Raw genomic sequence first — 18,036 nt, 5'->3', positions numbered from 1 at the left:
AGATTTTTCCTTTTCTATATCCATTATAAAGTTATATCTATAAACCACTATTGATTAGGTTAAGAAGTCGTGGCACGTACTATCTCAAATATATATGGGTTATTAATTAATGCACACTTTTTTATATATTAAGAATTGATGTTTTACTAACTCTTTTACAACTACAACTCCGGGATAACTTAAATAGGAAAGAAAAAATCACATAATGTATGAAACTCATACATCTATTTTGGAAATGACATATGGTCTTAAAATATTTATCTCATATATATATCATTTAAAAATAAAAAAGAATGCACCTTTCATTTATTTGGAGTGGTATGATTAGTACAGTATCAATCATTTTTGTTTCTTCATACAAGTTACCTACTGTGATGACTTAGTTTCAAACTATAAAAGAATGGATAAATTCTAAAATTGATTTTTGTGCGGCAAAATGTTTATGCATAGAATATAGAAGGTTTCTGGTTAATTTATACTTTTAATCTACTTGGAAATGATTTATTTTTTAACAGTAAAAAGAGAATGGAAATATTTATCACGATAAAAAAAGACTTTGAAAGTCCGTTTTATTTTATCATACTTCTCTAAAAGTCGTTAATTTTTATTAATTTGCATTTTATTTTTTGTTATTATTTTGCACTAAAAGAAACTAAAATAAATTTTGTTTTGTAAAGGCAAAGTTGAGGACTAAAATAATTTTGTAAATAAAAAAGTACAATGATCTATAGACAAAAATAAGAATTTAGTCAAATAGAAAAGGATGTAAACAATACTACTACTTTAATGAAAACTTATAGATAAAGTTCATTATTATCACTGCTTCTTTTGAAATCACTTTTGACCGAACCTGATGCAAAGGGAAAAAACGCAAGTCTCTTTCTTTTTTTCTTGAAAAGTACTTATTTTAGGTAAGTGATTTTAGACACTTGGAAAGCATCACATTTCTATGTTGATCCAAGTGTCTTACACTTTTATGAAAAGAAATGTTTTCGAACTAAACACGAAAGCAGTTATTATGAATATGATGAATATAAACCAACAAGAAGAGAAACGCTTTGTTTCATCAAAAGAACCACAACTTGCTTAAATAGAAGAGAATATGCTACATTTCTTCTTTGTAGCACATTCTTATACTATATGCGCATATACAAACTTAACTAAAAATGTGGAAATGACGACATCATATCCAGAAACAGAGTGATTTACACATGTAAGAATTACTTTAATATTTTTTAATATATAAATATCAAATTGAAAATCAATCACATGTATGTACATATTAAGTGTTTATTTATAAAGAAATTATAGTTGGCTTTTTATTTGTTTCTACTTTATATATCTGTATGTCTATTTTTGCATGTAAGATCAAAATAGCTTGTGCCTTCCGTTTTACGCAAAACTAGCGCTACTATAAGAAAACACTTTATCATTCATATACCTACTTTTGTTTTTTTTTTTTTTGGTATAAAATTATCAAAGAAATCATCACTATAAGATTTGATATACAAGTAAACAATCATATGCTTTTAAATCACTCATAGCACACAAAAATATATAAACAAAATATAGAAAATCAAACAAAAATTCATATACCAAATTATGAAAATTTAAATAAGAGTACCATAATCAACGAAATCTAAGTTACAGATATGATTTTAGGCATGAGAAGTTATATTGAAATGTTTTAAACAACAAAATCAGCATCATTCCTCTAAATATATGTTATTTGTCATAACAATAAACTGCAACAAAAAGATAGGTTTAGCTGAATTTAGAGACGGCGATCCCTAATGTCTTAACATTCCTCTTAAGTAAAAAACTACCACTAAAACCTGGTAATTTTATAACCTTAATTTGAGTATTTTCTTTCAAACTTTTATGCATATAGTCATTCTCGGATAGAATTTATTTTACTAATTCAAATCATGGTTACATCATGTAAGGTAGTGGAGTTTTGTTATTATAAATACACCCAAAAATTTGTATTAATGTGAACTAGATGAGAACAAGAATAAAAAAAAGTTGGATAAGAGACACGTCAAGAAGTGAATACTCAAAGATCATGATGTTGGAGAATATTTTAGTTCTTATCTACAAGTAACAAGGAAAATTATATTTTGACACTCTCGTTTCTTTTACTTTATTACAACCCTTGAAAATAAAATATTATACTTAACTAATAAAAATAAATATGAATAAAACTTTAGGATAAAATAATATTTTTTTCAAATGAGAGTATAGGATGTCAACATATTTTCACCCTATATCAACAAAACAAAAACAAAAGGAAAGATGATAAATATGACAAAAGAAAATTCTCAGATGTTACTCAAAATTATATTTAAGAGACTCAACTTTTCTTAGAAAGACAATTTGAGCAACTTGTTATCGGACTTATATTAATAAGATATATGAATAAATAATTATAATAAAGGTATAAATCATCTATTATTTTTGTCTTTTTTTCAAAATATTTAATTAGGTTTTCAAACACAATTTAATACACAGCCAGTGACACCAATAAAAGCAACAGACTCTATTGGGCAATTATTTCATGTTGTTGTCATTCCACTTTAATACTCATCAAGAGGTAGACCAAACATCAATAACAAACTGAAGGCTAGGATAAGATGTCTTTTGAAGCCATGACCTTAGATATGCAATGTTTATTTTGTGGCTTTGTTAGCACATTTATTTTGTGGAGACTTAGTTGGATGGATTTACTTTGTGCATGTATTTCCTTTGTGTATTAGGAGGGGATGTATTATGATGTGTTACTTTGTGCCTCCCTTAATGTGTATTAGTAGCTTCATTTTGATGTAATTATTAAGTGAAACTGTTGAAGTTCCCTGTTTTTATAGTAGACAATAAAGTTTAAGTTGATGAACCAATATGTATTGCTTCTTGATATGTCAATTTCTTTTTAGCTTTAACAAATTCCAAACATGATGTTTTAACAAATATTGAAATTGCTCATTGAAAAACATTACATTAACTACTTTAACTTTTTACAACACACTAACAACATTGATTTTACAATTATATTAACTACAAACAACAAACATCATCCTTATTAACCATTTTCCCAACATAAAAATAAATTTATCTAAACCAACTATTTACACCCACTTTGTTCAACAAAACAACAAAAATTCACTTTAAATGTTGTGAACATACACTTTTGGTTTTTAATAACAAAAAAAGAAAATGAATTTTGCTTCTCTTACCTTGAACTAAGTGCAACCCAAAAAATGTTTCCTCTTTTTCTTAGGAGTTCTACCAGTTCTCAAGCATTGTTACCATAATAGCAAATGAATTTTACACCCAACCTCCTCCCCCACCACCATGAGAAGACACGTTAGGATTTTATGTCCTTAAAGATGAACAAGAATTATAGTGAGACATACCTAACTGAACAATCAAAAATGGGAAAGACATTATTTTCTTTCAAAGCCAGGACGTTTAAATGTTAGGGAAAACACAACAATCTCTTAAAAGGGTAGATTAAACATGTACAATAAATTTTAAAACCAAATGACACGTAACTCATCAATTATTACAGATCATCAAGTACAAACATCATTTCACTCAAAACAATAGAAATGACCTATTTATTACATATTGTCTTTTTTTATAAAAAGTATCCTACGAATCAAAATTTGAGGATCTAATTGAGATTTTTTTTAAAAAAAATGACCAAATGAGGATTTAGACTTATAATATATTAAAGTCAATTTTTTTCTCAAAGTTTAGTGAAAATGAATTATACCGAACTTCAAACTCTAAAATGCTATCATAACTTATTGTAACAATTTTTGTTATGTCTATCATATAAACTATAATTAATAAATTCATAAATATCTAATTTTAGAAATAAAATATACACGTTTCGGTACCAAAACAATATATTAAATCAAACTATAATATATAAGAAAAGCAAATTTCTTCGTACTAATCCAATTATTGATATATAGTTCCTTAAAACATTATATATGATTTAGTTGCAATTTTTTTTCAAAGATTTTTACGAATCTTATTTTTGTGTTATTTCAATTTAATACTAATATCTTCTAATCAATTTTATAAAAGTAATGAAAGAGACTATATAATTATAGAATTGAGCATATTTTGTTTAAATTATTATTATTATAAATAGAAATTTTGGATATATAATATGTTTTAGTGGTATATTTTAAACCATATATACCATATTAAAATTTAAAATAGTCAAAATGATTAGTTAAAAGAGTCCACAAACCTCATTTGTTTTTTTATTAATAAATATATTCTGTCGAAAAAAAAACATAAACAAGTCGTCTACAATCAAATAAACTCAATTACATATTTTTTAAAGAAAAAAACTATACGTGCCAAACACTTAAATTAATGTCATCTTGTACACTTTTTTTGGCAATTTATGTGATGTGTGGACATGGCTTCCCTTCTGAAATGATAACACAAAATTGTTATATATATATATATATATATATATATATATATATATATATATATATATATATATATATATATATATATATATATATATATATATATATATATATATATATATATAGTGGCTTTTCCAGCATCCTAAAGTCGACCCATTTGTCCTTTACTTATATCTGAACATAACAATACATTCCTTCCTGTTCCACACTTTTTCTTCTGCATAACCTCATCCACAAACTACATTTGAAAGGTATATATCCTTCCATCAAGATTATCAACTATCTCTATGTATTTTCATGCTATCTCAATGTTTTTGGGAAATTTATTCCCTCAATTAAATTATACACATATTGAATTTTGGTCAATGTCATTCAAATTCTATTGTTATTACTTAGATCTTTTCATTGAGGACTTTTTTTCTTCAAGGATATATGTGATATAACTCATGACAAGTTAAGGGAGATTATTGTCATAACCATGTGTCCAAGGTTTCAACAAATTTTCATAACACAATTAATAAAAAAGACAATAATTTACAAATAAATAAATAAAAATCAGTTAAAAATTACTTAACATTGAGACCATCTTATATTTAGATCAATTAATATTTTTCAACACTCACGTAATATTAATAGACTTTCATTTTAAAAAAAAAATCTATAACTTACTTAAGTAGTATAAGTTGTAAACTAAATATGATTGTGTTATTAGAAGAAGCACCTTCTTTCCGTGCAATTAATCTCAATGATAATTTGGATACATTTATAAAAATAAAAACGATTACATACAAAACTTCTAAAAAATAAAAACAATAGATTATATTATTCAATACCTTAGTATAGAAAAAGAAAGGTTTAATTGCTTCCTTTGTCCCCAGTTTGGTTGAATTGTGTCAAATTCATCCTCATTTTTAAAAAAGTTTCATTGTCGTCATCACGTGGTATAAAAGTGTCAATTGAATCCAAACATAGAAAAAATTTGTGTCAAAGTAGTCATTTTTCCTATATTTCTGTGTCTTCCTTTCATATGTCACTTATCTGGAGTTATGAAAAGCCTTAAATTGGATAAGGTAAAATGAATATCTGTACTTGATTGTATGAAAGGAAGACACAGATATATAGGAAAAATGACTACTTTGACACAAATTTTTTCTATCTTTGGATTCAATTGACACTTTTACACCACGTGAGGACGACAATGAAACTTTTACACCACGTGAGGATGACAATGAAACTTTTTTAAAAATGAGGATGAATTTGACACAATTCAACCAAACTGGGGACAAAGGAAGCAATTAAACCAAAAAGAAATATGTTAAAGACAAGAGAATAATATTTTAATATGATAATAATATACATGTTTAATAAATACTAACAATAGATGATTCTATCAATTATGATTAACATTAAGATCCTACAAATAAATAAATTAATGTTTTAGAACCGTAAACAAGAATTTGATTAGTGGATGGAACAAGAAATATAATTGGGAACACATTTCTTTGAACAGATTTCCTGAACACAATTTTCGGAATAAATTCTCAGAACAAATTTTTCGAAACATACATATTTTCTTCCAAAATAAACTTTCCTAAACACTCTTCTAAAATAATTTTTTAATGTAAATTTATATTTCAAATATTTGAATCCATAGTACAAATTTAGAAGAAAATCCATAATATAATTACATTCTGAATTATACTATCTATAACATAAATTTGAAAGACATTTGAAAATGTAAATTATATTCTAAATTGTGTTGTATAATTCATAGAAATTTGAAAAAAAAATCTGAGATGTAAATTATATTTCAGATTCTATGATTCATATTGTAAATTTACACTTTAGATTATATAAATGTAAATTTGAAAGTCAACATGACCGTGCAAATTTTTTATTAAGGGGTAACTAATTCATTTCACCAAAACTATGGGATATAAGAAGAAAGCATGGAAGTGCGAGAAAAAATTATTAAAGTTAAACACTTTGTAAAAAACTCATAAATTGAATGCCTCAATATTGTCATATATATATATATATATATATATATATATATATATATATATATATATATATATATATAATTTCTTCATGATAAACATCACATGTGAGAATGTTTTGCCTTCCATATTTGCCCACCACTTTGTTCTCTTTTATATTCTTTCAATTATATTATTTTCTGTTTTAGTTTATTTTTTTATCCACCCTCTTTTTCATTGATTTTTTCTTTTATGTTGGATGAGTTTTGTTTTAAATTTATTTTAATTTTTCTGTTTCTATTTCATGTTTAAATGTATAAATTTTAAAATGTTTAAAAACAGAACTAGTTCAAATTCTACTTTTAGATGGACATATTTGATATTGATAATATATTTTTTCATGTTAACATTCTTTATGTATATATGAGAAAACAATTTGGAAGTGATCATAATAATTTTAGGAATAATAATATCATTAGATAATCGAAGACAAAAATTTGAAAACATTTTTTCAATTTTATTTATTTAATAGTTATTATTTCCTCAAGAACTTACTTCTTGTAATTGCATGAACATATATATTTAAATGCAGTTTCTTATTAATTATATCATAGTAATTTACTATAAAACTTTAGAATTACAAATTTATTGTTTATTATTTCCATAAACTGTGGTTTTGAAATGTTGATGGTATGATATTATATTCATGGTGACTCACTCTCATGAGAATCTAGAAGTTGAGTTTACAAGTACACGTGACAACCCTGTTCTGACAGAAAAACCCGCATCAAACAGAAGTGAGAGAAACAAAAATAGTAAACATATACATTGATCCATTTAGTATATACATTCCAATCAGATAGGAATTCCATGTCATCTCTTAGAAAAGAATTACTAATAAACGATACAGTAATATATTCTAGCTACAAAATACACATACATAGTCGCTCTTGTTAGAGTGTTCTCCATCATGTATTCACTTACGCTATTTATGCTGTACGTCCGAACTATACAAAGAATGTAGGAAATTAAGAAGGTACAATAAAGAATAATGTCCAAAATCATCTTAATCTCGATTGTATAAACAAAATTTCCCTTCCCAACGTTGCTATTTCTGCAGTGGATATTTGCAACCATGCTGCACTCATAAGGAAATGAAAGAACCATGTATACCTTTCAAGAGTTTTCAGTGAATACTCTAAGTATGAAATCACGAAAACGCCTTGAATATTGTATAGGATCAACGGCTGATATTGAAGTCGGGTCATATTGAATGGATTTGTAGGCATGCTCAAGCTTCTTGCTAATGTCGTAGTCTTGAAGTATGTCTATGATTCCAAAAGTCAACGAAACATTATAGAACTCTCCAATTGGTTCTCCTATAAGCTGTAATTCACAACCACTTCTTCTCACCGTCCTTTCAACCTTTGCTGGCATGTTCACACCCAACTTCACACTACAGATACCCAGATAGACACAGACAACCATAATAAGCTTTAATCGTGAAGGAGTGATAAATTCTTACATAACATAGAAAGCAACATTAGACAATGACAGAAAATGTTAAAATGTTATATACTATACATTCTTAACGTAGTATAAGGCTAAATCCATATAACAGTATACTTATGTATGATAAAACAACTTTAAACAAACATTCACCTAGAAGGATCAGAAGGAGGTTCATCTTTGGCTTCACTTGTGGTATCGGGAGTTCCTTCATTTTCTAAATCACCTGAAGTTGGAGAGAGAAATGGTCTTCATTGGATTGTCAAAGCTCATATACTCACACATTTATTTAAATATAAGGTTAGACATAGTTCATTTAGGATAAGAAAATTACCAGCAGGAGTTCGAGATTGTATAGGAATAATTTCCCCGTCTGGCGAAATATCTTTGAAATAAATGCCCACCAGAAGACTATAGTCCATAACTCCCTCCTGTTCCAGAATCTCACAGTCCAAATCAACTTGTCTGCAGAACAAAATATATGCTTAGTTTAATTTGACATAAGACAATGAATTAAAACTGCGGAACTAATGTTGATTCCCAATTGTTTAACTTAGTTATTTGCTACAAAAAATTATAATCAATCATTGGAAAATCAAGTGAGTGAATTTTAATTTCATCATTTGTTAAACATATCCGTGTATTTGATCACAATTGAAATAACTGATTTTCAAAACCCACAATTGTAGTCCAATTTAACTTTTACATACAAAATTATAAATTAAGGTATTACAGCCAGCCCTTATCACCTGCAAAATTCTTCAAAATGTGACTTCTCCAGTTGAAATATGAAATTAAGATCAAGATCCTTAAGTATAGTGGTTTCACTAATTTCTGTCTCAGGCTTATCTGAGGTGCGTCCAAGTGAAGAACCCTTCAGATCGTAGCGTCTATGGGTGATAAACTCAGAACAGAAGAGGTTGCCCATTATGATAAACCGAACCTGGAAAGCCAAACATATTAAGAAGCTTATTATAGAAACTTCACAGAAATACCTATTTTCATACAAGAATAAACACTAGTTAACTCAATGCCAAAAGTTTGAAGTTTGTACAACATAAGATATATTCAAAGTTTAATCTGGAAAGGAAGCAAACGAGTCATCGCCGTTTCATACAAATTTCTGTTAGAGGGGACTTCGTGTGTTGACACTAACAATATGAACGTACCTTCTTCTGAATAGGTCCATTTAACTTCACACAATGCAGTCCATAATACTTTGTCAAAAGAGTATTTTTGTAGTCTCGAAAGTGATTGTAATAGGATGGAAGAAGTCTCAATAGAACCTGAACACAAATCAAGCAGGGCCAAATTTTAAGAAATGTATCATGGTTCCTGAGAAATTTCAAATACGGAAAGACCAGAGTGGAACTCACTTTCACTTCAGCTTTCTTCATTGTCTTAATCATGTATTTGTCGTCATTGGTCAAGTAAAAGAAGCTGCCACTTTTTCCAGGAGAGGAAAGTTCGCGAAGGGCATCATTTCCGCATAAGGATAACATGTAATCAGCTGGATCCACCATGAATAGCTTCCTAAGAGTTCTGAGGACAGAGTGCAATCTATGAGCGTTAATCTCATTCAGTAACTACATCTAACTACTTGAATATAGCTTAGTTTTGGTGGAATTCTACCATTTTTTTATCACTTTGATTACATGTAATATATCAAAATTAAACTGGTTTATGGAAGGAGGGAACCACTTATTAGCGTAATGACAAAAGGAAATGTCATAAATGTGTTAATTGGATGACTTGATTATATGCGCAGAATAACTAACAGGAAGAACAGATTAATTAATAATATGGCTGACCTAAAAACTACCGGGCAATAGTCCTTCCACTTAAAGTCACAAGATGGATGTGGTGGAGTATATTTGGATCCTTCGGGTGGAAATCTTGTCCACACTTTCTCCTTAGGATCAAAAGCTGCAGGCTTCAGATCAAGTGATGCTGTGGGAGCTGGCCTTGCAATAGAATGCCTATGAAGTTGAAGAAATTATAAAATATGAAATATTTGCAAAGTCACAGGCAGGAGGAAAAGGAAAGCAATGAGAGAGCCTGAAATTATGAAAAATTTAAGAACAAGAACACAAACCTGAGTCCGAGCTGCAAATTGAGCATGAGCTCATAATTTTTGTGTCCTTTGCAAATGGTCTCTCCCTGCCTCTTTGACTTCTTGGGTGCTTTGAGAGGTTGGAGTTGAGCCAAATTTTCAGCAGCATCTTCTACACGTAAAGCAGTCAAGTCTTCCTCGAGATCACTCCCCATGGTTGGAGTTTTAGCACTGCCATCACTCTCCCCACCATCCAACGTTTGCAACCTATCAGCTGTTCTGTCCAAGCCAATACTGACCCTTCCATCCACTGACATTCTCCTATTTTTAGCACTCTCCCCAGTCTTTGCGGACCTCCAAACCGCAAGCCTCTTCTGTGATGGCATAACCTGAACCTTATCTCCAGGGCAAACCAAATAGCCACTCAACTCACTATACAACTCTTGAGGATCCCAATTACTATGGCCCTCCCCCTCTTCTGATTCACTTGGATGGTATGTCCCATTCGGATCCTTCCCATCCTTGCTGAAATTCCCCTCATAAGAACTTCCATCTGCCCACCTGAAAATCCCATTCCCCTTTGGCACGCCATCTTCCCAAAACCCTTCAAACTTATTCCCATTAGCCCAAACAAATGACCCTTTACCACAAATACTCCCATTCCTCCATTCCCCCATATAATGGCTCTCATCTTTCCACTCATACCTCCCCTCCCCATCTTGCAAACCCTTCTTCCACTCTCCATCAAACCAATCCCCATTCGCATAACTCTTAAAACCATGACCATGTTTCAAGTTCAGTTCCCAGTGCCCCTTATAAGTATCCCCACTACACCCTGTGTAAGTCCCTGTCCCACACATGTAACCACCCTTGAACTCCCCTTCATATGTTGCCCCTGAAGGCCAACTGAACCTACCCTTTCCCTTTGTCTTCCCTTTGTACCAATCTCCAACGTACATGCACCCATCCGTCCACAGGTATTTCCCCAGCCCATGTGGGAAGTTATTTGCCCATTCCCCCGTGTAGTAATCCCCATTAGGTAGAACCTTCTCTTCAAGGTATACCTCATATACCTCGTTCTCATTCTCATCTTCCTCGTCATAATCATCCTGGTTATCTTCTTCTTCCGTAACCTGTGCCAATGATATCGTCCCAAATATACTGTTAGCACGCTTCTTCGCAACTGCATGCGTCTTTCTCATCGTTGCCTCCCATGCCTTCATCACACCGCTATCTTTTCCAATCATTTTGCTCTCTCCTATCTTCCTTATATCCTCACATTTGGTACTTATCAATAATATTCACGGACACCCCACGTATTCAAATACATTCAGAGAATGATTTTTTTTTTCATGCATCCTTGGAAAACATGCAATAATTTGTGTAACATGCAAAGGAGGCTATCGATGAAGCGGCCATTCTGATGTTTTTTGTTTCTGATGAACCAAAACCGTCTCGGATGTTGTCGCAGGCTTTTTTGTTTCTTGGCATCTTGATTTCCATAGAGTTCGGAGACATGTTGATGTTACAGGAGATGCACGATGCCCCTCAAACTGTGTCAAACTCCTGACAGCTGTCACTTGCAAAGTAAGTTAGAGGACCTGTCCTTAATTTGGTGCACGTGCCGTGTGATTGATTCATGAAGGTATGTTTTGATATTTTTGAATGGAACATTGAAAAATTCATGTTCCTGTGGGTCACGTCTCCTACAATCTCTAAGAGCCATGACACAAATGAGATTGGTGCTAAAATCAAGTTGTTTGCATGCTATTTTTAGCCTATATTTAACAAATTTTCCAATTTGTGTTTGTTTAATGTGCGCAATCACTGTCCAACCATTGGTAATTAATGTTTCGATTTCATTAAAGGACAAAGATTGGAAATATGGTTCATCTTTTTTTTCTTTGCATTATAAAGTATATAGAAAGTAGCCATAGAATTTCAGTGTTTTCTGATTAAGTTACGACTTCAAGTGTACATAGCTGCTATATTTTGACCTATCAGAACCATTAGTGCAGAAGATTTTCTTCGTCCTCTGCTTTAACCAATGTTTTCACTACAACAATTGTATGTTTTTTAAATGTTGATAATCTACAACAGCCCTTTATGTGACAAATGTAAAATGAAAAAGATGTTACGGCTGATAACAGCATATACTCTCACATATCCAGCTTGAGTTACTCTTCAACCATGCATAGTTTTAATGGATATTGAAGACGCTATAATATTATGCTGAATATATAAATAGTCCATGTGAAATAAAAGGGTCAATAGCTCAATGCAATTAAGTCAACATTATTTTTCTTTGTTTCAATCCAATCCCCACTTAATCCAATTTAATTCACAAAAAAATCCAAAATCATTAACTGAATCTTAGTTTGTTATGCTATAGTTCAGAAACTGCATCAAATTTGTTACTAGTTCTGTCTAAATTCATGTAAGACTTGAACTTTAAATATTAAACATATTATATTTTAGTTTCTTTTATCTCTATTCGATCTTTCATAATCTATTTTGATCTAAGCTTGTGAAAACGTAAAATATTTCTTTTCTTCTCTGTCATGCCTTCACTCTAAATTAACACATTAGGTAAAGAGTTTTACATTTCTTTTATAAAGCATTTCAGAAGAATATTATTAGATTGAGAAGTTCTCAAAAGCTAATAAAAAAGAAATAAATTTACAAACTGAAAACTGAAAAGTAGTTTTATATTTTGAAAAATTTAAAACTACAAAGAAAAGACCTTCACCTTTATTTTTCTGATTTTTTTTTTCTTTCAAACTTTTGGTTTAGCCTTTTCTGTTTACATTAGATTAATTCAGTGATGAACATTGGAACATGAGAATAGCTATTTAACCATTCCGACATTCCAACAATTAGGACTCATTAATTCCAGTATCTGAGACTGAATGCAGAGAGAAGTGGGTATGAAATCATGGAACCTATGAAATGCTGCATAGATACATTGAAGTAATGAAGTTGCAAAAGTAGAGAGTAACGCAATAATAACACAATGTTGGTGGGTGTATAATATAAATCAAATCTTGTTGAGAGCAGCAAGGGTGAAAACTGTCGCAGAAGTTACTCCTGGAATGAAAAATTCATCACGAACTGCTTCAGGCATCACTTTCTGCTTTATCAACAGAGCAGCCAATGGAACACCAAAAATGCACAAGATTGCTTCCTTTGCTCCTATTCCAGTGAATCCTGATGTCTTCACCAAATTTTTCATTATCTCCTGGAATTCTGTTTTTGTCAGTGCCTTGTTTTTCCCATCTTTACTCTTTTCACGCTTCTACATTTCCCATTAAAGCAAACAACAATCAACACTGTTAATTCTATCAAAAGAGAAACACTTTGAATTGCAATTTTTTAATCTACTTTTTTAACATACCCCTTTCCAACACAGATATAAAAAAATAATCCAATGCTAAAGTATAAATAAATTTTAAAGAATTTGAAAAATAAATTCTTGTTGTAAATATCTCATTTAGCTGCTGATTATTATATAGTATTATCATATCAAACTAATGCACATAAACTAAACAATAAAATATTAATTAAAAACCAATACAATTATAACATATATATATATATATATATATATATATATATATATATATATATATATATATATATATATATTGAATTTGTTTATTGAATTAAAAATTTCATAATAGTAACAGTGTTGCAGGAAAGATTGTACTAGCATATTTTCTTGTAGAAGTAACTTGGCTAAATCCTCACGTATGCACTTACGTTGAATTCTGTCTCTAAATCCTTGGTCGCTGGAAGTTTAATCTGCGTATTTCCGAGTTTTTCATTGAGTTTCCTGACAAAACATGACGCAAATTTGTGACAGAGAAAAGTGTTACACATAGCATAACAGAATCGTGTCACTTCATAATTAATTAAACAATAATTTGGCAAGCTTTTGATACGAAAATGGTTAAGTACTCGACAATCTCGCATACTGCTCGGTAAAAAACTGGGAATTCCACGGGGTCTTTCTCTTGGACCAATTTTGCATACCCTTCTTCTATAATCGGTTCAAGTTCTTTCAGCTTTTTTTGATCAGCCCCTGTCTCAAATTTTCAGAAAAAGAGAGATTATAATTGATGTAAGAACATGAATATGCATATAGAGCCACAAAACATGAGACAAAATAAGAAAAAGCAGAACAAAAGGTGAGATAAATATGACATGTTAAAATGTTTTTCCAAGAATAATGAAGAATAAGACAAGAAGTTGAATGTGGAACCTGGTGCAAGTTTATGCAGAGACAGGCCCATCTTTTTCTCTGGCTTTGGTTTGAAGGATGTGAGTTAAGACAATGAGGTTGGTGTTGCAGAGGTATATATATACACATAAAAAGAAACTACATTTCATGACCTTTTATGCAGAAAAAAAGCTGCAATAAAACTTGCATGGTGGGAAGAGAACATTGCATCTCTTAGGTTATAAGCAAACCTAATATATATATATGAAATAGGACGAGAGAGAGAGAGAGAGAGAGAATATGTAAATTTATTTCTCAAGAAAAGAAATGAATACTATTCGTTCAGTATAAAATTCTTGACTTGTTCCTATCACCAATATTCATCTTAAACCACTCATAAAAGACTGCTAGAAGACTCAATAAAATTTGAACAGACAAAATACAGTGTCTTGTGGAGTCAGCCATTTTTTATGGGTCTCAAACATAAAGTTAAATGTTTCTAAAATCGATTGTAAGTTGGATTAGATGTCAAAAGATTCATGGTCACTAATACTTTAAGATGTAAAGTAAAAGAAACAAACATTAAAAACATTCTGATGAAGTTTGGCGTTCTTTTTTTCTCTACATTTGTTAGACTTAAATCTATTAACAATTGCCATTACATTAAAAAAATAGTTACAGCTTTCTTTGAAAGCAAATTCATCATTCCTCTTATTTCCAAATGAAAAACAAAGATATATTCAAATAATGCCTTTAAATGCTAATTTTTAACCTTTTTATATTTATTCTGTCTTTATCTCAGTTATTTAGTCAAATGATTTTTTAATGTTTTTTACATGAAGTAAGATTATATATATCACTATTTCTTTTTCTTTTTATATAATGCATGTTGTATAACTATGAATTTCAAAGCCCACTAATCACCTAAAATATTTTAATAGCTGTGTTTAGATTTTTATTAACTTTAAATATGATTGATTAGATCTTTGACGCGTTTAATAAAAGAAAATTAACATTAATATATAAATAAATTTTAAATAACTGTTATTGGTTATATAATTTTAAAACAAAATAAAAATTAAAGAAAGAAACCTAATTTTGCAGTCCATTAATTGCCAACACTAAAAATATCATTCACTATCTCCCTATTCCACCCTCTTCGAAACAATTATAAGAGAGTCGAAGGTTTGTCACTATACAAAATTGAATTGCAGAAGCCAAAGGCACACTACATTGAAGGTAAGTTCCTACTTTTGTTGTTGCTTTTTGTTTTACTTTTAAAATGTCACAAAATTATACTTGCAGATGGAAACAAAATAACTACCGAAACTAATCCATTTTCGTTTTGCACTTTGTTTCAGTATTTTTATTTGACTTTTACCTGTTCATTTAATCCTCAAGTTATAGCTCACTATCGAGCTAGCGTTTAAAATTAGAAAGAAAAACAAAATCATACGTTCCTAACTTTCTAAATATGATATATGATTTCTTCCTATTTACAGGTAGTACGATAGTTTACCAAACAATATACTTCTTTAGATATATTATGAAAGTACTAGAAAACTAATTTTATCTTTTATCTGCAAATAATTTATTACTTTTTAACCATAGAATTATTTTTTAATATGTGAATTATAAAAATTGTATTTAATACTCTCAACTCTCTGTAATAAGTTACTAGGCATTTTTTGAAGTTATGGTAATATACTTGACCTTTAAAATGAGTTTGATTCCTCATAATTTTTATTGCATTTGACTTATTTCACCTTTTGGCCTTAATTAATTTATCTTAATATTTGAATTGTGTCAATTTGATTTGAGTATGCCAAATTTTTGTCTGAATTGACTCAATTAGACTTTCAGTTTAGGAGAACTTGTCTTGATCTTAAACCCATATCAATTTGACTTGGATTCATGGATTCAACTATGAAACCTGGTTCACCATTTTAAGTTGGGCTGGCTTATTCGGTGAGACTTGTTCCAGAATGTATGATTTGTTCCATAATTTGTTATCTTTGTAAAATACAAAATAAACATATATATATACTTTTTAATCCTTCACAAACCGTTACATTGAATTCAAATATTCACCTTACCACAAATAATTATCCTAGAACTCTTCTCGACTATTTTGAGGTTCACATGGCCTGAGTAGTTACCATCTACTAAGCTTCCAAGTCGATTGCTACTTTGTTCTCCTCGATTTATTGTTCTTGGATCGAATTTTGATAAAAATGAAATTGAAATGACTTTCCAATAATTGCATGTCCGTCTTATGCCATTTGTCTAATGAAGAAGCACTTGGTAAGATTGTACTTTATCCAGACCATATCTCTAGAATATAATTCTTTATAGTTTATATTGAGAATTTGTAGTTTTCACTAACGGATTCTGTTTTGTCTTTATTACCTTCATTATTGTTACTGGTTTCAGTTGATCAGAACTCTATAAATAGAGTTCTGTTTTGTGTTTTACAGACAAGAGAATATAACAATAGCTACAGTGAGAAATAAACAAAATAACAAAAGCTTTCATTTTACTTACTTGTTTCTTGGGTCTCTTCTTTTTCTCTTCTACTCCGCCACCGTTTGAAGCTCCAAACGTTGCCGGATCATCGCACCAGCACTGTTCTCTTTCGCCCTTTGGAAGAAGCCTCTGGAAGGCTCTGTTCTCTCTCTTCCCTTCTGCAGAAAGTGTTTTGGACACGTATGCGGAGATATTTCAGCTTCACGGTCTTAACAATGTTGTGGGCCGCGTATTATTGGGCTTCTTCTCTCTGCACACCATTTGGGCTCCTGCCTAATATGGTATCAGAGCAGGTCTAGTGCCTGCTCTGCTTCCGCTCTGTCTGCTGTTTTTCTTGATTCATTCTTGGACTGGTGTGCACAGCTATAAGTCTCATGGAACAACCTGAGTTCAACAACCCATCCAGCCCTTACTATCTACACCCAGGAGAGAATCCTGGACTTACTCTCATCACACAAACTCTAAGCGAAAACAACTACTCATCTTGGAGTAGAAGCATGAGAAGAGCTCTGCTCTCCAAGAACAAAGTGAAATTTGTTGATGGGTCCATAAAGAAACCCCAGAAAAATGAGATTCTGTATGATGCATGGGAAAGGTGCAACATGATGATATTGTCTTGGATAACCAAGACCCTTTCTCCACAAATTGCCGAGAGTGTCATATACGTGGAAGAAGCAAAAGAATTGTGGGATGAGTTGAAAGAAAGATTTTCTAAGGGTGATCATTTCAAGATTTCAGACCTCCTCCAAGATATACACTCCATTAGACAGGGGGAGAGGGGAGTTAACCAATTCTTTACAGATTTGAAGATTCTGTGGGAAGAATTAGAGTCCTTGAGACCCATACCCACCTGCACATGTAAGATACCATGCAGCTGTGCTCTTTCAAAGGTTTTCTTGAAGTATAGAGAAATGGAACATGTAATATGTTTTCTAAAGGGATTGAATGACTCTTACAACACTGTTAGGACTCAAATCCTCCTAATGGATCCCCTTCCAAACATCAATCGGGTCTTCTCACTTATCATGCAACAGGAAAGACAAGAAAAACATGGGTCAACTGATGCTAAAATCATGGTTAATACTGCTGACAGAAACAGCCAATGGAAAGGCCAAGGACGGGGACCTGGAATGCGTGGTCAAGGAAGAGGAAGAGGCAGAAATCCTAACCATGGCAAGCAATGTTCTTATTGCAACAAGATGAACCACACAGTTGATGAGTGCTACTCTAAACATGGTTACCCTCCTTGGTACAAGAAAACAGAGGGCAGTCAAGACAGAAAGAATGAGTGGGGTTCAG

The 18,036-nt window shown here is 30.9% G+C and overlaps 2 protein-coding genes across 4 annotated transcripts; both read right to left on the bottom strand.

Annotated features, from left to right (window-relative positions):
- Positions 1-7,321: 7,321 nt before the first annotated feature.
- LOC124844271 (phosphatidylinositol 4-phosphate 5-kinase 5-like) lies at positions 7,322-11,745 on the bottom strand. Its single transcript, XM_047321169.2, has 8 exons — positions 10,035-11,745; positions 9,751-9,918; positions 9,316-9,481; positions 9,109-9,225; positions 8,689-8,882; positions 8,274-8,404; positions 8,093-8,165; positions 7,322-7,886 (listed from the first exon to the last, which is right to left on the bottom strand). The coding sequence occupies exons 1-8, from the start codon at positions 11,237-11,239 to the stop codon at positions 7,607-7,609; spliced, it is 2,334 nt and encodes a 777-aa protein (XP_047177125.1). The 5' UTR covers positions 11,240-11,745; the 3' UTR covers positions 7,322-7,606.
- A 1,183-nt stretch (positions 11,746-12,928) lies between these two features.
- On the bottom strand, positions 12,929-14,443 carry LOC124844276 (uncharacterized). Of its 3 annotated transcripts, none has more exons than XM_047321177.2 (4): positions 14,254-14,443; positions 13,950-14,077; positions 13,752-13,824; positions 12,929-13,287 (listed from the first exon to the last, which is right to left on the bottom strand). In XM_047321177.2, the coding sequence occupies exons 1-4, from the start codon at positions 14,359-14,361 to the stop codon at positions 13,030-13,032; spliced, it is 567 nt and encodes a 188-aa protein (XP_047177133.2). In that variant the 5' UTR covers positions 14,362-14,443; the 3' UTR covers positions 12,929-13,029. The 3 variants fall into 3 exon arrangements, with proteins under 3 accessions (XP_047177133.2, XP_087947962.1, XP_047177134.2); XM_088091836.1 differs by having other exon boundaries at positions 12,929-13,284; XM_047321178.2 differs by having other exon boundaries at positions 13,950-14,073; positions 14,254-14,422.
- Between the last annotated feature and the right edge of the window lie 3,593 nt (positions 14,444-18,036).

This window comes from Vigna umbellata, chromosome 5, assembly GCF_029865625.1.
Source record: "Vigna umbellata cultivar VRB3 chromosome 5, Vumbellata_1.0, whole genome shotgun sequence".
In the NCBI taxonomy this organism is placed as follows: domain Eukaryota; kingdom Viridiplantae; phylum Streptophyta; class Magnoliopsida; order Fabales; family Fabaceae; genus Vigna; species Vigna umbellata.
Note: the sequence above shows the minus strand (reverse complement) of the source record. Positions and strands in the feature narration are given on the sequence as shown.